This window comes from Cornus florida, unplaced genomic scaffold (assembly GCF_030987335.1).
Source record: "Cornus florida cultivar Cherokee Brave unplaced genomic scaffold, ASM3098733v1 CherokeeBrave_3.0.0_Hap2_Chr08, whole genome shotgun sequence".
Taxonomy (NCBI): domain Eukaryota; kingdom Viridiplantae; phylum Streptophyta; class Magnoliopsida; order Cornales; family Cornaceae; genus Cornus; species Cornus florida.
This window is the reverse complement of record NW_026775578.1, coordinates 62,860,692-62,884,998: the sequence shown is the minus strand read 5'-3', so window position 1 is coordinate 62,884,998 and position 24,307 is coordinate 62,860,692. Positions and strand designations below refer to the sequence as shown.

Below are 24,307 nucleotides of genomic sequence, written 5' to 3'. Positions count from 1 at the left end.
GGTCCTAAGTCTCTGAGCAAGCTTAGCCTGAGGAAGGAAGTCGACATGAGAAGCTAGTAAGAAAGATGAAATGCATCATTGGAAGAACAAGGCTGGCATTCAGACGTAACCTCTAAGACCATTCTTGGCGTTCGGATGCCATGTGTAATCGTAGCCTAGAAATTACGAAGTTAAAAGAAGATGAATTCCAGTAGCTAAACAAAAATGCATCTGGACACCCGATGCTAGAAGCTTGCACCATGAGCACCTCAGCGTCCACAAGGCACGCAAGCTTGACAAGCTGCGTCCGGACACCAACCTGCGAATTAATGTGGGATTTTGAATTTTTAGTTATTTTTCTCTTTCTTCTCCTACTTCAATGCACAAGTTTTAGGGAGATTTTTGACTGAATCTGGTAGAGGGGGTTATATAGATATTACTATAATGTATTTCATATCATCTATCATATCATATTTGAATTTTGTAGCAATTCTAGAGAGAAGAAAGGAGGAATAACTAGGGTTCTTGAGTATTTTTAAGAGGGGCTGCCATAAAGCTGAAGATGGAGGCTTCCTATTCAACCATTGGAGTTTCCACTACCTCCAAGATGAGCTAAATCTCCTTCTAAGGGATTGAGGTAGCCTGGACCAAATTATACATATCATTCTTTGTATTTTAATTTAGGGAAATAGCTTTGTATGTAATGAATTTCATGAATAAGATGAAGGTTCATATTGAAATAGTTCTTTTAACATATCTGAGGATTCTTTTAGCAGCTTGAAGGTGAGAAACTCTTGGATTGCTTTGAAACCTTGCAACTAAGCCCATAGAATACATGATATCAAGCCTAGAAGCTGTGAGATACAACAAGTTTCCAATGATAGACCTATAAAGGGTTGAAGGGACAGTTTTTGTGGTACACTTAAGTGTAAGTTTGGTATTAGGGCACAAAGGTGTAGAAACAACCTTACTTTCAGCCATGTTAAACTTCTTGAGTAGCTCAATAGCATACTTCTTTTAAGAAATGAGGATTCCTGTGGATGTTTGACGAGTTTGAAGCCTTAAGAAGTATCTAAGAGTCCTTAGAAGAGACATTTCAAACCTTGTCTTCATGAGATTGACAAATTATGAGGTTAATGAAGTGTCTGAACCACAGGACATGATATCATCAACATAAATTTGAAGAATGAGGAATTGATCTTGATGAGTTCTGACATATAAAGTGTTATCCATCTTACCTCTGTGAAACCCTTGTTTAACCAAGAAGTTATGTAGCTTTTCATACCAAGCTCTAGGGGTTTGTTTAAGACCATACAAATCCTTTCTTAGTTTAAACACATGAGATGAGAGTTGTGAATTTTAAAAACCTTTAGGTTGTTCTTTGTAAACTTCCTCTTTAAGTTCATTATTCAAGAAAGCTGACTTCATATCCATTTGGTAAAACTTTGACTTGTTTGTAACAAGCAAAAGATAAGAACATTCTGATGGATTCCATTCCTTCCACAGGAGCAAATGTTTCATCATAGTCAATACCAGCTTGTTGAGTATAACCTTTGCACACCAACCTTGTCTTGTTTCTGATAACTGAGCCTTCTTCATTCAACTTGTTTATGAGAATCCACTTAGAGCCAATAAAATTCTTGTCTTCGGGTCTTGGAACAAACTTCCAAGTGTCATTCTTGTGGATTTGATCAAGCTCTTCCTGCATAGCTACTATCTAATCTTTATCATTTTTGGCTTCTGAATAACATTTAGGTTTAATATAGGACATCATTGCAAAATGACTGTATTCTTTAGCATCTTCAACCTTTAACTCACCTAACTTCTTTTTAGCCCTTGTTTAAACTCCAGTTCTCAGTGAGCCAATGATGTTTTCAGCTTCAACCTGCTTCTGCAGAATTGGATAAGTAGTTTATTTCTAATTTATAGACTCTGAGAGTGAGGTACTAGCTTTATTTGATCCTGGTGTAAAATAAGTTTCTTCAGAGCCATTTTCTTGAGGATTCTCATCAAACCTCACATGAATTGACTCAACCACCTTTGAGGATCTTAGATTATAGCATCTGTAAGCCTTACTCTTGGTTAAGTATCCTACAAAGATACCTGATGTGTTCTAAAACTTGATATTCTTTTCAATTAAAACCCACTTGTAATAGCACGAATCCTTGTAGGATGATGAGCACTGAAAAGTGCGCATTTAAACCCGTTAAGCTTAAGCATTCTAGTACCTTTATCTATCTTACTTTGCCGTTTTAGACTTATTACGTGTTATTTATATTTTCAAGCACTAATCCCAAAATTGAGCTAACTCAGCCAAATAAGAGCTTAATTGAAGCAATCCTGAGATAAACCAAAGGAGGGAGCAAAGTGGAGAAAGAAAGGAGCAAAAAGGAATCAAGTTGTGCAGCTGAAAAGTTCGATCGATCCAACTTAGAGTTCGATCGATCGAAAATCTATGATCGATCACAGTACCTCTCGATAGATCCAACCTCGGCCTTTGCTGAAATTCCAAGTTCGATCGATCGAACATCACCTTCGATCGATCGAACCCTGTTTTGTCCTATTCAAATGATTGATCTTATCCACAGCTGTACGCCTACCAACCACTTTTGTCTTTTTCCCCATAAATATCTTGAAAATATCCCAGCCTTGTCATTATCCGGAGGAGTCAGACCACTTCGATCGATCCAAGATGCAGTTCGATCGATCGAACCCATTTTCGATCGATCCAAGTTAAGGTTCGATCGATCGAACTTCCTCCAGCGAGAAAAAGTTAAAGTCCAGCTCATTTATTCCGTCCTTCATCCAATCATTGGAGAATATACCTTGCACGACCACAGCTCATCATGGGGTGTATTTGACCTACCTATATAAGGAATATGATACACTTTTTGAGAAAGTCTCTTGTCACACATTGAAAATCATCTTGGAGGCTATTCTTGGAGAGGAAGAAAGGAGGAAGCTAGAGCAACCATTGGAGGAGATCTTCACCAACAAGGAGCAGCCATGGAGTTAACCCTTGAGGGTTGGATCATCACTACCATGAGTGGCTAGACATCCTCTTGGGGCTAGAGTTAACCCCAAGCATGCTTTCTATACTCTAATCTTGTGTATTATTGAGGGATTAGTGTTGTATGACACATCTTGATATTCATGTATATATAAATCTTGATTATTTCATGGTTTGTATGGTTTAATGCTTCCAATTGACTATTCTATTCTATCCATATGTCTATGTATGCTAGAGTAGGATATTCATGTGCTTATCCCTAGATTTAGTGTTTTTGATGCATGTCTATGTGTATTGATGCTATAGATCTAGAGATTATCAAGATGATATGCTTAATGAATGCTATTTTGGTTCATTTGATGGTTTATGCCTATTCTTGATGGTTTATGCCTCTCCCCTAGTCTAGATAGCTTTATTTTCATGCTAGTAGTGTAGATTTAGTGTAGTGGTAGTGTAATGTTAGATGGGAGGACAATCTACTCTTGATGTTTGATGTTCCATGCTTGTGAGTCCAAAAGGCATATTCCTCTAATATTGTATTGTATGTGGATTGTGAGCTTAATGAAGGATTAATGACTAGTTATGATATATTGTATCTTTCACATGTGTTTAGACAATTTATTCCTCTCCCAATAGATATTTTGTACCTCTCACATGATGTTTAGATAATGCATGTTTAACTAAATCATCCTTATGGATTGCTTGGACTATGAGCTTAATGAAAGGTTCAATAACTTGAATTGTTATTTTGTTATTTTCACATGATGTTTAGACAATATATTCCTCTACCAATAGATGTATTGTGGCCTCACACATGTTGATTGAGACAATTTGCACTTGTTGAGTCACCCTTACCAATTGAATGTCTTTTACACACACAACATTGTTGCAACACATTCATTTCCCTCATTAGTCACTTGATTATGGTTTGGAATAGTATTGTTTGGTGGTGATCTCACACCCCAAGACCTTTCCTTCTTACTTACTCTTTATCTTATTGCATTGTTTTATTATAGTTTAGCTCATTTAGTATAATCAACCAACCCAATTCTCTTTTGCAGTCATTTGGTACGTTAGAGTCGAAGTTGAAATTCCAACACGTATAATCCCTTGGGACGATCCCTACTCACTCTTGCTACGTTAGTAGTGGTGTTGGTAGTAGTTTTTATAAATTTAAATTTAACATAAAAGGCTTTTCTTGAACCACACATTCACTACATTTAGTTTGGCGTTTACAAGCGACCTCGTCAGATTTTGGCGCCGTTGCCGAGGATTTTAAATTGGCAACGTCGAATTGTGAAATTCAATTAGGATTAGTACTCTTTTGATCGTGTCTTTACTTTCTTTTTATTTTCTGTTTTTGATTGCTTATTGAATTTGTTCTCCATTGACTAGGTGCATTGAGCAATGAGCTAGCAAAGTAATTCCAAGCTAAGGAGCAAAGCAAAGCAAAGGAAAAATGCTTAAAATGAAAAATTGTTAAGTAAAATTGCTAAGCTAAGCTTTTAATTTTGGAGTTGAAGTGCTAAAGGACTATTGTGAGACCTTCTTACTCAATCTCCTTAGTTAAATTGGGGGCCCACGTGAAGGCATTGCATAGCATCATTAGATAAATCGGGGGCCCACGTGGAGGCATTTATTTGACATACATTGCATTTGAAAATTGTGGTTGTGAAGTTTAATTGCATTGTTGAGAAAGTTGCTTACTCGTGATGCATTGTGCATGCATGGTCGTCGTTCATTGAGACCTACTCTTGTCCCTCTTGATTTGCATTTAGAATCCACTATTAGGAATCCAAGAGGAAGAGGAAGTTCACATAGAACCAATCTACCAATGGACGCTCTCAATGATGATCATGTTGAAGACCTTGGTCACATAGACCAACAAGGCATCCTTCATCCTAATGTGCAAAATGATAATATGCAAGTTCCATTAGGCATGCCTAGGCCATACATTCATCAACCTCCTCAACAACAAGGCCAAATTCCAATGGGAATTCCAAGGCCAATGTATGCACCACAACCCCCCATCATTAATCAAGCTCAATATAACCAAGGTGTCCATGTTGCACCTCAAGTTGCTAATTCACCACTCGCATTGAGAGATCACTATGTGCCTAATGAGTATAATGCACCCACATGCATTCAATTGCCACCATTTAGATCACACCATTATGAGATTAAAGCACAAACTATCCAAATGCTACCTAACTTTCATGGACTTCCTAGTGAAGAACCTTACAAGCATTTGGATGAGTTTCTTGAAGTTTGTTCTACCGTTCGATACACGGACATGCCGGAAGAAGTTTTAAGGCTGAAACTTTTTCCATTCACCCTTAAAGATAAGGCGAAGTATTGGTTTAACAACCTTAGGCCTTTTTCTATAACTTCTTGGGCAGAAATGCAACAAGAATTTTTGAAAAAGTACTATCCGGTTTCTAAGACCAATGCTATGACAACCGTCATTAGAGAATTCACACATGGGGAGGGAGAAACTTTCCACGAGGTATGGGAACGCTTCAATGAATTGCTTAGGAAGTGTCCTCACCATGACATGCCTAAATGGCAGTTGGTTCAATTCTTCTTTGAAATCTTATCGGACAATTATAAAGGTATGGTTGATGCTTCAATGGGAGGTTCTTATATAGACCGGCAAGAGGAAGACGTGTGGCGTCTTTATGAGAGCATGAGTGAAAACTCTTTGCATAGAACATTGTCATCTAGGAATGGTAGAAATTCTCAAGGTAAGAAGAGTGTTGGCTTGCATCAAGTTGACCACTTAAATGATATAACCGCCGAGATGAAGTCTTTATCTCAAAAGTTTGATCAATTGATCAATCAAAACTTGGCGAATCAAGTGTCTTCCGTTCCTAACCATTCTCCCAGAGCTCAAAATGAATCATGTATGACTTGTTCTAGTGTTCTTCATTCTACTTCTAATTGTCCTCATGGACAAATTTAAAATGAACCCATTGAGCAAGTTAATGCAACATTTGTGAACCAAGGGAACAATCCTTATGGTAACCATTACAATCCCGGTTGGAGGAATCATCCTAATTTTTCTTGGAAAAACCAAGGGGAGGGCTCAAACTCTTCCCAAGGCGGTTTTCAAGGGAAATACATTCCATCTCCACTTCAAAACCAAGGATCCCAAGGTTCAAGACCATATAACTCACAAGGAAATCAATTTGTTAATTCTCATTTTCCTAACTAATCATATTCTCAAGGAAATTCTAGAGGTTCCGCTTTTAAGGAAAAGGTTTTAAATGCTTTGGGACTCTAGAAGCAAATACTCAATTGTTGCATTCTCATTCTCAATCAATTGCCAAGCTAGAAACCCAAGTAGGGCAAATAGCTGAAACACTTAATGCTAGAGAGAAGGGAAAGATGCACATGAATGCCCCAATCAAATAACAATGTGTTGTAGAAACCAAATCCTCATTGGAAGGGCATAATGTTGAGCATGTCAATGCGGTAACAACCTTGAGAAGTGGTAGGGTAGTAGACAATCAAGTTAGAATGCCTAATGAAGAGAGTGAACCGGTACAACCTCAAGTTGTCACCCGTCCCGTTCCACACACTATTCCTCCTTCATTGCATGTGCATGATCTTGAGAATGAAAAGCCCTCAAATTGTGAGTTGAAAGATGATTTCCAAAGAGATTCATTGAAAACAGTGTTAAAAAATGTGTTTGAGAAAAGTTCTTTGAAAAATGTTATTCATGATTCTTCTTTGAAAAGTGATTTGAAATCCAATGAATTGAACAAGTCCAATGCTGAGAATTCTTTGAAAGAAAATGCTGAAAGAGTTTTTGAAAAAGCTCCATTTCCGGACGCCTTGAAAGGGTCCATTTCAAAAGAAAGGCAAAAGACCAAGAACAATGAGATAATGGATATGTTTAGGCAAGTTAAAGTCAATCTTCCACTTTTGGATGCAATTAAGTAAATTCCGGCTTATGCCAAATTCTTGAAGGACTTATGCACCCAAAAGCGGAAGAACAAGAGCCAAACATCAAAGAAAGTGGTCTTAACCGAACAAGTGAGTTCCATTCTACAACACAACACTTTGCCAAAGTTTAAGGACCCCGGTGCACCTACAACATCTTGTATCATTGGTGAACATGTCATCAACCGGGCACTTCTTGACTTAGGGGCTAGTGTTAACCTTCTTCCCTATTCGGTTTATGTCAAATTGGGCCTAAATAAATTGAAACTGACGTCGGTGGTTTTACAACTTGCCGATCGATCCATTAAGAAGCCTAGGGGGATAATTGAGGATGTGTTGATTAAAATTGATAAGTTCTTCTTCCCGGTTGACTTTGTCGTCATTGACACGGAACCGGTGCCCGATCCAAAGAACCAAATTCCGGTTATCCTTGGCCGTCCTTTCTTAGCAACCTCAAATGCCAACATAAATTGTAGGACGGGGATAATGAAGATTTCTTTTGGGCACATGAGAGTGAAGTTGAACATCTTTAACCCCACACCCAATCCATTTGACAAATATGAGGAAGAGGTTAATGTGGTAGAGGAATATCATGATCTTGCTTGTGAAAGGAATGAGCTTTTGTGTATGAACAATGTTTCAAAGCCTTCATCTTTATCTTCAGCATTGCATGCAAGAAAAGTTATTTCGAACTCTTGTTGTGAAAGGGCGTGGAAGCCCAAGGAAAGTTTTGACAAGGAACTCAAGACGTCTTTTGAGTTTACCCCAACAAGTTCTTCCAAGAACCATTTGTTGGGAGTGACTCGAAACATCTCTCATCCCAAAAAGGAGGGGATGCATTGCAAGATCTTTGATCTGGGTTAAAAGAACCCTAGGTCTTGCGGAGACGTTAAAGACTAGCACCGAAATTCGTAGGATGTCAAAACCCTATTCCTCCCTCATTTCTATCTTGCATTTTGATTCTTGCGAAGTCTAGATACTGTTTTTGTGGTTCATATACATTGGAAGGAACTGAGTAAGGGATTGCATGAGCATTCAAGTCATTTTGAGCATTTAGACATAATTTCGATCGATCCAAGTTTTGGTTCGATCGATCGAACATTGGTTCGATCGATCCAACTATGGACTCGATCGATCCAACTCTCATTTTGCACCCAACACTTAGAAAAATTTTGGACCTGCATCCAAATTCCAAAATGCATGCTCTCGGGATCTCCAAATTTTCAAAAGTTCGATCGATCGTAAACCATTTCGATCGATCGAACTACCTTTCGATCGATCCAACATGTGGTTCGATCGATCATAAGTCCCAACACTTAGAAAAATTTTGGACCTGCATCCAAATTCCAAAATGTATGCTCTCGGGACTTTTCAAAATTTTTCATGTTCGATCGATCGAATTCCAAGTTCGATCGATCCAAGGTTCCAGCACGTGTCAACTCTTGAAGCCTAAAACTTGTACATTCTTTATCCTCTTCGATCGATTGAAATCTTTCTTCGTTTGATCGAAATTTGCATCTCATTAAATAAATTTCCTTTGATTTTTCAAAATTCAAAATTCAAATTCAAAAAAAAAAAACAAAAAAAATTTAGAGTGGAGACCTAAGTTTGATCGATCGAACTTAATGTTCGATTGATCGAACTCTGCATATCGTGTTTTTAAAAATAAAATCGAGTTGGATCGATACATTTGGATCGATCCAACTTCGAAACAAACCCTAACCCTAAGTCTCCCTCTCTCTCAATCTCAAGCTCAATCCGGCCAACCTCCATTCCAATCATCTTCCTCATCTCCGGCGAGCCAATTCCGGTAAGGTAGAGCCTTATTTTCACCGCGGTTTCGCCGCCTCTCTCTCATCTCATCCCTCTCGGTTTTGAGGTAAACCGCGAGCCATTTCTTGATTTAAAAGTTTAATCGATGCATGATTCATGATTTTCTATATTGATTTATGTTGTATGTGTATTAATCATCCATTTTGAAGCATCAATTTCATGATTATGATATACATATACACACATGCATTCGGCCGAACCAAAATTGGGGATTTTTGATTTGATTTGGCATTTGGGGAGTGGTGTTGAGGATTGGATGTTTGGTGTGTAAATGGGCCCACAAACACGTTTGTGTGGGCCCAGTGCTCTAGATCTCACAGATCTGCGACTTTTCAGATTCGGCATTCGTACAGTTCGATCGATCGAACTTGTGCTTCGATCGATCGAAGTAGTGAACTTCATTTCACTATCTTCGATCGATCCAACCTGTGTATAATCATGCTTCGATCGATCCAACTGTTGGATTGATCCAACTCACTTCGATCGATCCAACTTTTGAACATTTTTTACTTCGATCGATCGAAAATTTTCTGTGATCGATCAAACTTAAAGTTCGATCGATCGAACTTTTAAAGATCACACATACACACTCCATTCATCTTGTGTCGTCTTCATGCTATCTTTATATGCACAATGCCTGTGATATTCCACATTGGATGCATTTCATACCTACATTACTTAGCATGACTCACATTTCATCATTATCATAGATTCATGTCATCCATATTCTGTCTATCTTATTTGACATACATGTTTCTATTATGCATTTAAATTCTTATATATCTGGCACTAACTTATATATTGAAATTTTCTTGTCTTTTTACAGATCATGCCTCCGCGGTTCAAGATAGTAGCCAGGCGATCTTCGGGGCCACAGCGACCCCGCAGACATATACGGCCCAGGATAGAGATGGTTGCAGAGCCATCTCATGCTCAGGAGGAGCCCGCACAGGCTACTCCCCCTCAGTCCCCATCCCACGAGGCTGAGGAGGGAGCTGACCACGTGCCATCTACATCCCAGGCTCCTCCAGCCTTCACACCATCACCTTCTCCTGTGCGCCATCAGGCAGATGCAGTCGTCATGCCATCACCGCAGCCACCTTTACCGGCTCAGCGCCGTGACCAGTTGCTGCCGAGATATGCAGCCATGACCGTGGCTCAGGAGTCGTACTTCGATACTGCGTACTTCTCCGAGTCTATCCTGACCCGGTCTAGCTATCAGGATATCATGCAGCGGGGCCTCTCAGCCATCCTTGCCCCAGTTACCGGCCTTGTATACCCGCGACTGGTGCGGCTATTCTTTCAGCATCTCCGGCCCTCGCCACGATCAACCGCGGAGATGATCACTACAGTGGATGGCCACGAGATTGTCATCACAGTTGACACTCTGGCCCGTTCTTGCCGGTGCCCACACCGGTGTCCACCTGAGCTTGCAAAGACATACCCGAGGCTGCATAGGCCTTAATTTTCTGACATGGCTGTCTCCTTGACAGGCCATCATGCCGGTGGTCAGACATTCGCCACCAGGACCTTCTTGCCTGACGACCTCTGGTTCATCAACACAGTTCTCTTCCAGAACATTTACATGGCGGGCCACAAGATCCAGAGGCGTCATGATTACTTGACAGCTCTTTACGCTTTTTACACGGGCTGCTGGGTATCTATCCCAGTCCTCATCTGGAGCGTGATGAGGTTGTTGTATGATTCTTTCATTTCCAGGGAGGACCCTAAGCGATCCAAGGTCCTGCCCTTCAGACACCTCATCACGCAGATCCTTCTTGACCAGCGCTACAAAGTACCCCCAGATGAAGAGCCCCTTGCACGGTCCAGCTTCTATGGGAGAAGCGACTGGAAGAAGAGCTACAATGCTTTTATTCGGAGTCTTCAGGAGCCAGCTGTAGAGGCAGCAGCTGAACTAGAGGTTGAGGACGCAGCCCAGGCATAGCCGGCACCTCCAGCAGCAGTAGATATCGCAGCGGACGATGCACCAGTCGGTCCGGCTGCCGATTGCATGGACATTGACCTGGAGCGACTTGCGGAGGAGTATGCCGATGCTGCAAATGATGCTGATGCCGATGATACCAGTGATCGAGCCGCTGCTCAGGAGCGAGTTCGGGAGTCTTCTTCAGAGGCATCTCTGCCTGAGTCTCCAGTTCCCACTCCCGGATTCGGAGCACGCTTGCAGACACTGGAGGAGGACGTAGCAGCCACGCGAACCGATATCACTACCCACCGAGCTGAGTTCACCTCTTTCAGGGCGGATGTCATGGCTTGCTTTGCCGATCTCTCCAGCCAACTCCCTGCACCTGCACCCGCACCTGCACCTCCAGCCACTGCAGATCTTCACGATCAGGCCTCCTGAGACTCCACTTCCAGTTGTTCTATACTTTCATTTCTTTTATTCTGGATCTGTATTATACTGTCACTGTTACTGTATTATACTTTGCGGCCGGTCTGTCGGCTTTATTATTTTATTGATGTACCTGCACTTTATATTCTCTATATATTGCTTTTTGATTATATATGTCTCTTAGTATCTCATATTTGTATGTTTGACTCCATCAGGTACACCACAGTGACTTCAGTGAGAGAGTGCTGCCCAATTTTTCAGGACCACTCTTACACCTCTCTCTCTAGTCTCTATTTATCCCATTTTACACTTGCATGTCCACTGTGCACTGATTATCCTATCTTGTTATCTAATGAGTTTATCCGAGTGCAAACTTTTCAGGACCACAGTTTATCCCAAGTTTGGGGGGGCCATGCCACCCACTTTGGATACTTCTATCCTGATCATTCATGTCTAAAGCACTGGTATACTCTTTCATTTGTTCTCTTCACACATTGAGGACAATGTGCAGTTTAAGTTTTGGGGTATTGGTGTATGTTTCAGTGTTACTTTAAAATTCAAAATTTGAGTATGTCTTGTGCATTTGAGGGATATTTCTATACTTGGTCCATTTCTAGCTATGATTTTGATCTTTTGAGGACTATATTGCTTAAAATTTAAAAATTGCTTGACTTGAGAGTCCAATACTCCTTGTATGCCTTTTGAATGCCATTTAGGAGTAAATTTTTCAAAAAAAAAAAAAAAAAAATTAATATCATGCTTGCACTTTTGGTCCACATCATCTTGATTCTGTGATTGTTTTAAGATTCATTCTAGGATTCTACACTAGCACCGGCGCACACTAGCATTCAATTGTGGGGTACATGCTTTGTTGATTATTGAATTGGTTATATCCCAATTGGGCTAGTAGTGCATTGAAAGCTTTCATTCTTGATAAAGGTGGATAACAACCCCTTTTCATTGAGTAGCCGGGATTCTTGCCTCATTAAGCAGTGAACTTCTCGCGCCGAAAGGTGGAGGGCCCAAACTCTAGGTTAATAATTGAAAAAAAAAAAGAAGAAGAAGAAGAAGAAGAAGTTGCAAAAAGCAATAAAAGTGAGGACTTCTCCCAAAAGGCGAGAAGTGGGAAATGATTAGATGGTTGTTGTCTTGATTTGTAACCTAGTTGATTTGAGTTTGTAAGTCCGTTGGGGTGTCTTAACACCTAATGCCCTAAAGCCATCTGGTTTGGGAGTCATTGACCTAAAGCTCGCTACATGAATCTTCTAGAAAGCTTAAGAGATCAACACATTACACAATATTTCCATCTTTGATCCTCAATGAAAAAAAAAAAAAAAAAAAAAAAAAAAAAGAAGAAGAAAACGAGTGAAAAGAATAAGCGCATCTAGAACAATAAAGCTTTAATAAAATGTTCACTCTCTTATCTTGATGATCGGTACTAGATTTGTGTGCTAGTTTGAGGGTAAGGATGTGATTACTTCTCTAGTTGGCTAAGATAGCAACACACTTGATGCCGGACCTCTCACATGGATTCTAGACTTGTTTCGATTTTCATGATCATTTTCTTGATATGTGGAGGACCATACTTGCTTGCTTGATATTGAAATTTTTGGAGATTGCTTAGAAACGGTTGAAAAATTGCATACTTGAGGTAGTTTTCTCCCAATGCTTGTTTGCAATATTGGTGCCTCTTTTGAAAGAATGAGTTTAATGTTTGTGGGTACCATTTCTGGAAACCCTCACGAGACTTTACTTGTCCACTAGGGGTAACCTAGGGGTTTAAAAGGCTTGTTGCATATGCTAAATGCAATCGTGTTCCCTACGAAAATGGTGTTATTATTTTACTTGCTTTCCAGTTTATACTTGTATAGTTGTTTATTTCATTCCTTTACTTCTTAGTTCATTGCTAGGGACTAGAAATATTTAAGTTTGGGGGTGTGATGAGCACTGAAAAGTGCGCATTTAAACCCGTTAAGCTTAAGCATTCTAGTACCTTTATCTATCTTACTTTGCCGTTTTAGACTTATTACGTGTTATTTATATTTTCAGGCACTAATCCCAAAATTGAGCTAACTCAGCCAAATAAGAGCTTAATTGAAGCAATCCTGAGATAAACCAAAGGAGGGAGCAAATTGGAGAAAGAAAGGAGCAAAAAGGAATCAAGTTGTGCAGTTGAAAAGTTCGATCGATCCAACTTAGAGTTCGATCGATCGAAAATCTATGATCGATCACAGTACCTCTCGATAGATCCAACCTTGGCCTTTGCTGAAATTCCAAGTTCGATCGATCGAACATCACCTTCGATCGATCGAACCCTGTTTTGTCCTATTCAAATGATTGATCTTATCCATAGCTGTACGCCTACCAACCACTTTTGTCTTTTTCCCCATAAATATCTTGAAAATATCCCAGCCTTGTCATTATCCGGAGGAGTCAAACCACTTCGATCGATCTAAGATGCAGTTCGATCGATCGAACCCATTTTCAATCGATCCAAGTTAAGGTTCGATCGATCGAACTTCCTCCAGCGAGAAAAAGTTAAAGTCCGGCTCATTTATTCCGTCCTTCATCCAATCATTGGAGAATATGCCTTGCACGACCACAGCTCATCATGGGGTGTATTTGACCTACCTATATAAGGAATATGATACACTTTTTGAGAAAGTCTCTTGTCACACATTGAAAATCATCTTGGAGGCTATTCTTGGAGAGGAAGAAAGGAGGAAGCTAGAGCAACCATTGGAGGAGATCTTCACCAACAAGGAGCAGCCATGGAGTTAACCCTTGAGGGTTGGATCATCACTACCATGAGTGGCTAGACATCCTCTTGGGGCTAGAGTTAGCCCCAAGCATGCTTTCTATACTCTAATCTTGTGTATTATTGAGGGATTAGTGTTGTATGATATATCTTGATATTCATGTATATATAAATCTTGATTATTTCATGGTTTGTATGGTTTAATGCTTCCAATTGACTATTTTATTCTATCCATATGTCTATGTATGCTAGAGTAGGATATTCATGTGCTTATCCCTAGATTTAGTGTTTTTGATGCATGTCTATGTGTATTGATGCTATAGATCTAGAGATTATCAAGATGATATGCTTAATGAATGCTATTTTGGTTCATTTGATGGTTTATGCCTATTCTTGATGGTTTGTGCCTCTCCCCTAGTCTAGATAGCTTTATTTTCATGCTAGTAGTGTAGATTTAGTGTAGTGGTAGTGTAATGTTATATGGGAGAACAATCTACTCTTAATGTTTGATGTTCCATGCTTGTGAGTCCAAATGGCATATTTCTCTAATTTTGTGTTGTATGTGGATTGTGAGCTTAATGAAGGATTAATGACTAGTTATGATATGTTGTATCTTTCACATGTGTTTAAACAATTTATTCCTCTCCCAATAGATATTTTGTACCTCTCACATGATGTTTAGATAATGAATGTTTAACTAAATCATCCTTATGGATTGCTTGGACTATGAGCTTAATGAAAGGTTCAATGACTTAAATTGTTATTTTGTTATCTTCACATGATATTTAGACAATATATTCCTCTACCAATAGATGTATTGTGGCCTCACACATGTTGATTGAGACAATTTGCACTTGTTGAGTCACCCTTACCAATTGAATGTCTTTTACACACACAACATTGTTGCAACACATTCATTTCCCTCATTAGTCACTTGATTATGGTTTGAAATAGTATTGTTTGGTGGTGATCTCTACACCCCAAGACCTTTCCTTCTTACTTACTCTTTATCTTATTGCATTGCTTTATTATAGTTTAGCTCATTTAGTATAATCAACCAACCCAATTCTCTTTTGCAATCATTTGGTACGCTAGAGTCGAAACTGAAATTCCAACACGTATAATCCCTTGGGACGATCCCTACTCACTCTTGCTACGTTAGTAGTGGTATTGGTAGTGGTTTTTATAAATTTAAATTTGACATAAAAGGCTTTTCTTGAACCATACATTCACTACATTTAGTTTGGCATTTACAAGCGACCTCGTCATAGGATATGGCTACATAAAGGGTGTCGAACCATGAGGATTACGAAGTTTATGGCCATTAAATTTGTAAGATTAATTCCAGTTTAATTCGAGAATGGTTGAATGTTGATTGTTGAATAATCTAAATTACTTGAAATTAAATACTAGACTTGAAATTAAATGATTAAGTTTTCAAATGGAGAGACGGCTAGGGAATTGACTTCACCATCCCCTCATAACCATGGCCGATTTTGTTTATCATGGGGGAAACTATGAGATGCATAGCAATGATTCGTGCGGCTTACGATCACAACGAAATCGTCAATGCAATAAATGCACATACAATTCAAGAGCTAAGCATAACCCATCTTTGGTTAGCGCAATTTGTGCACCTAACTAAGCTAGACTAACACGGAGTACAACTTGTCTTCCCTAAGTATGATATATCAGAGTTCTTACTTTGTATGTCATGCAAACAATTGTATAACTCATCATTCTCATTATCACCATGAAAATGAACATGGTTCCCTTATAATAAAAGCTTTCTAAGATAAGAAGAGGTTTTCATTATAAAAGATTTTGTACAATAAAAATCATTATAAGATACTTAGAACTTGTAAACATCAAAGTTATACAATAGCTATACAAATACCTCATTTTCCCTAAAATATTAACAAAGATCAAACCATATAGTTACTTGGAGATGGCTACGTGAACTCCCTAGGAAGAGAGTTAGCTTCTCATTTGCATGGTTGAAGCCTCCATTAAAGCTTAAAACTTCATCTTTCCAAGCTTCATTTTTGCCCTTCTCTTGCTCTTCCAATATTTCTCTCTAGACTCTTTCAAGCCAAAAGGAAGTAACCTTAAAATAATACTCCTCTAAAATTCAAAGATCTCGGTACTCCTACCATTTCTTGCATCACTAGGGATCATGAAATTAATAAGGCTCTTTTGGATTTAGGAGTAAGTGTTAACCTCATTCCATGCTCGGTTTATTGTCAATTGGGGTTAGGAGATCAAAACCCTACATCGGTTGTGCTTCAACTCACTGATAGGTTAACAAAACAACCACGGGGAATAGTTGAGGACATCCTTGTCAAGGTGGACACATTTTATTTTCCGGTTGATTTTGTAACTCTTGACATCGAACCAGTGCCCCAATCATCCTAGATAGACCTTTTCTTGCCACCGCCAATGCCACAATCAATTGTCGGTTGGGTATTATGGATAACTCTTTTGGTAATATGATAATCAAGTTGAATGTCTTTAATGCGAGCTAACATCCCATAAATGAATGCGAGTGTTTCCTAGTTGATGTGATTGATGATCTTGTCCAAGAGTCTCTTCCTTTTATCCTTTTAAAAGATCCATTAAAAGCATGTCTTGCTTATTTCAATATGGATACTTTTGATGTTGATTGTTCAATTCGTGAAGTGAATGCTTTTAATAAATATGTATTACTAAATACTGTTATTATTTTCTATTTATTAAAATTGTGACAACAACAAAGTTTAATAATTATCATTTTGCTTTTTAATTTTCATTTCGAAAAGTAAAATCATGTTTTTATATATTACGATAACAAAAACACAAAAAATGTGACATGAACGTAGCAACCTGAACTATCCAAGCCCATAATTTTCCAAACCAGTCTTAATAGGGCCGTTTTGGTTCGCAAAAACCTTCGGGTCATAGGAAACCCACAAGACATAAGTAGTACTCCGTAGGGCCCATTTGGCTACCGCTTTTGCTTTGACCCAAAGCAGAAGCAGTGTTTCTGTTTTAAAGTGTGTTCAACACTATTTCGAAACTTGTTTGGTAATGCAAATTTGTTGTAAGATTTTTTGAAGTAAAAATATGAAATTTGAAAAATTAAATGAATAGTTAAAAATGTCATTTTAGAATTTTTTATTATTATTTTTTTAAAAGTTCTTTTTCTACAATGCCGGAAGCAACAAAAAATATTATTTTTATACTTTCGATTTTGGCCTCATTTAAGAAGTACTTGGTACTATTTGAATGATAGCAAACATTATCAATTTGTACCAAAGGGTTTTTGGCCTAATGGTATAATCTCTTCATCTTCAAAATAGAGGAAGGGGGTTCGAGTCCGGACGTGGACAAAAAAGTATGTGTGTTTGCTTTACCATAAAAAAAAACACAAAAAAAAAAAAAAAAAACCGTCGCCAATTGGCCCCTAATAAAATAGGTCATTTTACAATTAAAAAAAATGGAGGGGTTTATAGACAATATACACATATCGTGCTTATATATATAGCCACGAGCGTTATGTTGCCGTCAGTCTCGAAGATATTTTTACTTGGGAGTTTCTTTCGTCTCTGTCGCTTTTAGGGTTTCAAACACTCAAAGGTACGCGACGCCAATCTCCTTGTATCTTCTCTCAATTTTCCGTCAACTTTCCGTCCTTTTCTATGCAGATCTGTTTGGTCGGTGAGAGAATATGAGAAACGGTGATAAATTTTTTTCGATTTGATTACTGTTTTAGGGTTTGTGATGTCTTTCCTAGGATTTCAGTTTTTCTGGCAATATCTCTGCTAGAAAACGGAGCACTTTGTTTCGATCCGACGTTTTGGTTACATTAACCCTAGATCTGATTGTTCTTTTGACTTGATTTGTAGCTGACCTTACGTGTGTTTATCTTTAGATCTATGTGGCAAACTGTGTACTTCATATCTATTTTTTTTTTTATTATTAATGATTTTTTTTTTTTATTTTTGCGCTAAAAGTATGGGTTATATATATATGTATATATATATTTTAGCTATGAAGTTTAATGGTTGATTTGGCTGGTTATGTTCTCAAGTTTTGTCCTAAGTTTGGGAAATGTGTCTGAAGAGCAACGAAATAATGAAATATTGTTAAATATTGTTGCAATAGTCTTGCCAATTAGTTTTGGACAAAGCTTAAGCCTAATTGACAAAGCTTAGTGGAGGCTTTTTCTCTGTGGTAACAAACTATGAAAACATTCAAGACTGGAAATTTTTTGATTTTGATAATATGATTTTTGTGTCTTCACTTACTACCAAAATGAAACTAGGTCGTGTTTGTTCTGTCTCTGCTTTGAATTGGTCAATAATGGATTGTTTTCTTTGTAAAATTTTTGAGGGCACATTAAGGATGAGATAAAGTAACTTGTATTTTAGTTACAGTTAGTGAAGGTAAATGAAGTGCTCAGTCTCTGCTTTGAATTGGTCAATAATGGGTTGTTTTCTTTGTAAAATTTTTGAGGGCACATTAAGGATGAGATAATGTAACTTATACAGTTAGTGAAGGTAAATGGAATGCTCATGTAGCTTATATATATATATATACATATATATATGTATGTTTGTATTCTAGTGTATCATTTGTTGTTTATTGCTGAAGATTATTAATGGTAGGGAAGGCATAGTTTTGGCTGAAACAACTTGAATGGAATTTTTGTACTTTGTCAATATTGTTCAACACCATGATAATTCAAATTTGCTTTAATTGAAGTGGAATAGGTAAAGAAGATTGCATTGAGGCCTCCTCTATTTAGTACACTAATGAAATATATGTCTCCACATTATATTCAGGAAGAGAACTTCATTTTGGTTGTAAAATTAAGATATTTTTTAAGAAAATTGATCCCTAGCAATAGTTGTGTCGACCCAAAGGTGCCTGTCTGTAATTGGAGTAAGTTATACATGACAAATTTGTTTCTGGTGTACTACAACTGCTGCTTTTCAAATTACCAAAATTAAGGGTGTCTAGTGATGATGTGGATGCTGCTGTTCTTTTTCTGTAGATAATTGTTTGTATTATTTCTATATGCAGTTAGTATGTTAATGAGTTTACAGTACGTGATCTACTCTGACAATGAACTGGTTAACCTTTTCTTGATCCCGTGAAACTGTGTCATGTATTTTATACTTCTTACTGTTATGTGTTTTTATTTGCATATTTACACCAAATCAAAGGTTATAGGAAAATTTATCATCTTGTGCATAGGTAAGATGAGGCCCATTTTCTGTGGAAACTTTGAGTTTGATGCACGTCAGTCTGATCTGGAGCGGCTTTTCAGAAAATATGGGAAGGTTGATAGAGTGGATATGAAATCTGGTAATTTCAGCACCATGTTCCTTATGATTTGATTTGATTTGATTATTTTTAATTTTTTGCAGAATTTGTTTTTTTAACTTGTTAATTTATAGTTTTCTTTCAGTCATTGGATTTGTTTTTATGTCATGGTTCTTTCCTCTTTTTTTATTTTTATTTTTATATTTTTTGGGAGTAATTTTCTCATGGTTATTTTTACAGTCAATTAATTGATTTGATGGTGAAACCATCTTACACGGATCTTGAACTATGAATTGTCAAGCATTCTTCTGTACTGAGCTGCTTTTGTATTTATTAGGATACACTTTTAACTAGCACTGATACATGAAGGTGCTAATATTTGTAATAAAGAAAGCAACTTTTCTTATGTTGTTCGCTACAATCAGCATATATGAGTAAGACACAAGTCTGCCCTGAACTATTAGCCAGCATGCCCCAAGTGAGAAATCGTTCCACTGGTTAAGTTAAAGGATTTATTTTGTGAATAGAGTAAATTTAATGGGCGTTTTTTTTTTTTTTTTTTTGTTTTTCCTGCAAGGATAGATTACGAGAAATGAGTTATTTTTGTTTTATGTATTGGTGGCGGCTGATATTAACATGCATCACTTTTGTTTTGTAACATAGGTTTTATAGGTAATTTGTTTTGTAGCCTCCTGCAACATTGTTAAACTGCATGTCAAAATCATTTATTTTCCTTGACTGAAGTCATGTTCATGGATGGGCCCTGACATTAACTATATTTATATATATATATTATATACATCTATTATAAGATGGTTTACAAAATAAATTATCATACGGAAAGCATGGCCAATATCCCTGTGAGGTCGTGGATTCTACAGAACCAACATATTCAGCTAGGAGCAAATTCCAACACCTAAGGGCGGCAGTTTTTGGTACAGTTTTGACTGCAGAATATACAGACCACGTGAATCGGCGACAGCAGCAGTCCTTCCTCGTCGAGTTGTTGTGGGGTGCTAGGATAATTTTAAAGAAAAGAATATGTTTATTGAGTGTAAAACCCCCATACTCAATTAATTCTTTGGCGCAGGATTACCTTGCAATGTCCATACACTTCCTGGCGGATGGATGGGCTCTTCTGCATTACATTTCCTGTGCCACTCTGATCCACTGTGGCATCACAATCCCACATTTTCCTCAGACACCATTGCTTTCCATTCCTCATGACTTTTGTCCAGCCCTCATTTTCAGACATGTTCGGTAGAAACATTGCCGACCTGGAAGCAAAGACAACAGAATAGATGGAGAAGGCACTCTCTTTTCATTGTCTTACAATGAGACATCCACCTTTGGATTCTTGTTCCTTGACATCATTTAGTTCATCCATCACCCAAGGTCTGTTACTGATTTTACTGGTCAATAGTTTCTAGATTTCACAGAGCGGTTTATTTTGTGGTAGTACGATAGATGGGTTGTGTACTCGTTGGAGAAAAAAATGCCATCTCATATGAAGGAATCATTTACATGTGATTCTCCACGTAGTTTTCTTTCTTGAAAGTTTGAATAAGATATTTTTGTTTTTTGGATTCTTTTACTTTACTGGATTGCAGGGTTTGCTTTTGTTTATATGGATGATGAGAGAGATGCCGAGGATGCAATTCGGGGACTTGATCGGATAGAATTTGGTAGAAAGGGACGCCGACTTCGTGTCGAGTGGACTAAGGTAATGATGCATTATGCTGCTACCTATGGTTATGATATTTTTCTTTGAAAAGTTTCCATTACTTCTCTCCTCACTCTATCTAGTGTTTTCGGTCACATCTTTACTTGAGCTGTCCTTTGCTATGTTCCAGCAGGAACGTGGTGTTAGAAGGCCTGGGAGTTCTTCTAGAAAATCTTCTGGTAATTTAAGGCCTTCAAAGACCTTGTTTGTTATCAATTTTGATCCTTACCATACAAGGACAAGGGACTTGGAAAGGCATTTTGATCCACATGGGAAAATATTGAACATAAGGATTAGAAGGAATTTCGCGTTTATTCAGTATGAAACCCAAGAAGATGCTACGAAAGCATTGGAAGCTACAAACATGAGGTTTGTTCTTTGGTATTGTTTTCTACAATTAGTTGTCAGGGATAGCATCTTTTAAGTTCCATTTTTAAAATTGTGATCTTTCCCCATGTGAAATGTGATTACATTTTGCTGGAAATACTGTTTGTACTTGTGTGTCTATTTCAAGGTACCTTACATGTGTTTTGTGCATTTTATCTTGATGTGCAGCAAGCTGATGGATCGAGTTATTTCAGTGGAATATGCAATCAAAGACGATGATGACAGGAGAAATGGATATAGCCCAGATAGAAGCCGTGATAGGTCACCTGGAAGAAGGCGATCTCCAAGTCCCTATAGGAGGGAGAGGGGCAGTCCTGATTATGGCCGTGGCCGTAGTCCAAGTCCCTATAGGAGAGACCGAGCAAGCCCTGATTATGGCCGTGGCCCCAGCCCGATCAACCACAGAAGGGAGAGAACTAATTCTGATTATGGCCGTGGCCCTAGCCCTAGCCCTAGCCCTCGAAGAGAGAGGCCTAGTCCTGACCAAGGCCGTCGTGGACCCAGTCCAAGAGAGAAGGTTAGTCCTGATTATGGTCGTGGCCCCAGCCCAAGTCCTCGGAGAGATAGGTTCAGCCCTGAGGAGGAGGGTCTTCGTGAACCCAGCCCAAATTATAAGCCTGAACTGAGGGACAGCCCGAAGTATGCAGGAGATGAAAGCCCCATGCAGGAGAGATACAGGAGGTTTATACATTATCTTCTTCTCCTCTTTTGCTTTGATTTAAATCTTTACATAGCTAATTTTTGCTGATAAATTTCAGTTGTTGTTTTCTTTTAAATATGTATAGTTCTGACGTGTTTTTTTGGTACTGATGCAGTCGCTCACCCATAGAACGGGAAAGATCTCGGTCCTGAATCACATTGAGCTGAAAAACTTCCAACTGCTTCATCTTTGGTAGTGATATGGAGTGTTGCCTTTGCTGCTGCTAGATTTTCCAATGCAACTGGCCTTGGATGAAACTATGACAAAAAAGGTTACTGGAAGGATTGATGTTGGATGCTAGTCTATGTTAGTTTTGTTGTTAGTATGTCTCTTAATATGCTCTGAATGTAGTGGATACTAGTTTTTGTTGTATTTTGAACCAGGATAGCACAGCAAAAAACTTGCGACTTTTGATTGAGATCTTTAAATCAGTATTTTCCCGTTTACTTCATTTGCTTTGCTCTACTCTGGATATTAGTTTTTGTTGTTTTCAAGTTAAATCGTTTTGTGCAAAATATTTCTGGCAACTGGCCACATTTTAGCTACCTATCACATTTTGGTAGCTTCCTTTCTCCAACTTTTTTTTAGGATTTATATGTCTGAAACTTATTTTTCAGGTGTTCTCATGTTTAGTTATTTTGATAATGGTTTTTACTTTTTAGGTATTTTCTTCTCCTTTGTCCTTCCTTTATATTTTTGTTTAAGGGTTTAGATTTATGATTAGTTGTTTGATGAAAATCTCTATGTAACTGTTGGATTGGGGAATTTATTATATTTAGAAAACCTTTTGCAATACACAAGAACGAGTATAATCTGTTGATCTAGTCGAAATAACCAGCAATTTTATGCATTGTTTGGAAGTTGGTTGGACGTGTTTAAATAATTTTGGGAATGTCTTTTTGTGTATTTGTTGTTCAACGGAATCTATTTTTATATACAAAAACTCGGGGAGTTTGGGGGTGCTTGCCAATATGTATGAACCGGGGGAGTTACGGCGGTTCATTATCATTGCTACCCAACTTTAGTTTTTCCTTTTTCACGTAAAATGAATGATTTTTTATTTTCATGTTTTTTTTTTGGGTGTTTGGCAGGGTTTAGGTTGAGTTTAATGTGGGGATATTTTTAGTAAATATTTTAAGGACAACCAAAACCTATATATATATATATATATATATATTTCATTCAAAAGAACGGAGCAGTTCACGCGGTTGGATTGGGTTGGGTTGGCCGTTGATTCATTTTGAAGAGAGTGAGTTTGGGTTGGGCCATGGAAAATCAAGGCAGTGTAAATTTTTTTGTTCATCATATTTTCAATCAATAGCTTGTTGCCTCTAGCCTCAACATGCTTAACACTAGGGGCTATTATCCATTATGGCTTATATTTGTGTGGTGTTGAGAGTGGTATTAAGATATAGAACTGACTTTTGACTCTTATACTTCAATGATACTGCTTCCGAACACGGAGGCCGTACGCCGCCGTGTGCGGGAGCCCTTCGGTCTCCTAATTCCGTCGTCCAAGTTCCCAAGGTTTAATCATTTTCCTTCTTCTAAAGTGGCAACCCTAGTTTTTAGTAGATAGAATAGCTCCTTTAAATATGCTTGAAGTTGTTTATCAAATCCTTTTGAGCTCACAAGTAGCTTCCCTTATAAAGGGGGCGCTGTTATGGTTCATCATCATCATTGCCTTTGGGGCAATTTTTGGTTGTTAGGGTCAAGCGTAGTGAACAATGAACAAGTTTTAGTTAGCTGGGCTTTTGTATGATCAACTTGGAATACAGAATTCCCAAAGTGAATGCCTCTAATTCAAACCAGGCCTAGTTTGGCTGGGCTGGGCTTGAGCTTGACTTAATAACTAGAAAATGGAAGCAGTTTAAATTTTAGATTGAACAAGCTTGGCGTAACGGGTAGACGTTTGTCCATTTATTCTAAAATTTAAGCTGTTGGGCAGTGTTGCATATCTACCCATTTATACTCTTTCACTCCCTATCCGGATTCGATGTGAGACAAATATTCTTCATAGTACCTGAGGACTTCTGATCCCCATACACTGATGACATCATAGGATGTGACTAGCGAAGTCAATTTGACTTGAAATTTGCATATTCTGTCTCTATTGAAAGAGATACAGGAGCCTCTAACTACTGTTTGGTGTAGGGACGGAAAAATAAATGGGAAAGGTGATGGGAAGGGTGGGGAAAATATATAATAGTATTGTACATGCAAAATCCCTATCCAAGGTACATTCATGTTTTTTTAAAAAAATTAAAGAATTCTCAGTTTTTGTGTATCAAAACAAATTAAAAGTTTCAATAATC

General features: G+C 38.1%; 1 protein-coding gene across 5 annotated transcripts; it reads left to right on the top strand.

The window, feature by feature from the left end:
• Nucleotides 1-17,397: 17,397 nt before the first annotated feature.
• Nucleotides 17,398-22,443, top strand: LOC132271858 (serine/arginine-rich splicing factor RS40-like). Of its 5 annotated transcripts, none has more exons than XM_059773361.1 (6): nt 17,398-17,490; nt 19,114-19,224; nt 20,793-20,905; nt 21,036-21,274; nt 21,461-21,973; nt 22,108-22,443. In XM_059773361.1, exons 2-6 carry the CDS (start codon nt 19,119-19,121, stop codon nt 22,142-22,144), a joined length of 1,008 nt encoding a protein of 335 aa, XP_059629344.1. In that variant the 5' UTR covers nt 17,398-17,490; nt 19,114-19,118; the 3' UTR covers nt 22,145-22,443. The 5 variants fall into 5 exon arrangements, with proteins under 5 accessions (XP_059629344.1, XP_059629343.1, XP_059629342.1 ...); XM_059773360.1 differs by having other exon boundaries at nt 17,438-17,591; nt 21,039-21,274; XM_059773359.1 differs by having other exon boundaries at nt 17,438-17,591.
• The last annotated feature ends 1,864 nt before the right edge of the window (nt 22,444-24,307 follow it).

Coding starts and splice junctions, on each gene's coding strand:
- LOC132271858 (XM_059773359.1), top strand. Junction 20,906..21,035: donor TTCGTGTCGAGTGGACTAAG/GTAATGATGCAT, acceptor GCTATGTTCCAG/CAGGAACGTGGTGTTAGAAG. Junction 21,275..21,460: donor TTGGAAGCTACAAACATGAG/GTTTGTTCTTTG, acceptor CTTGATGTGCAG/CAAGCTGATGGATCGAGTTA.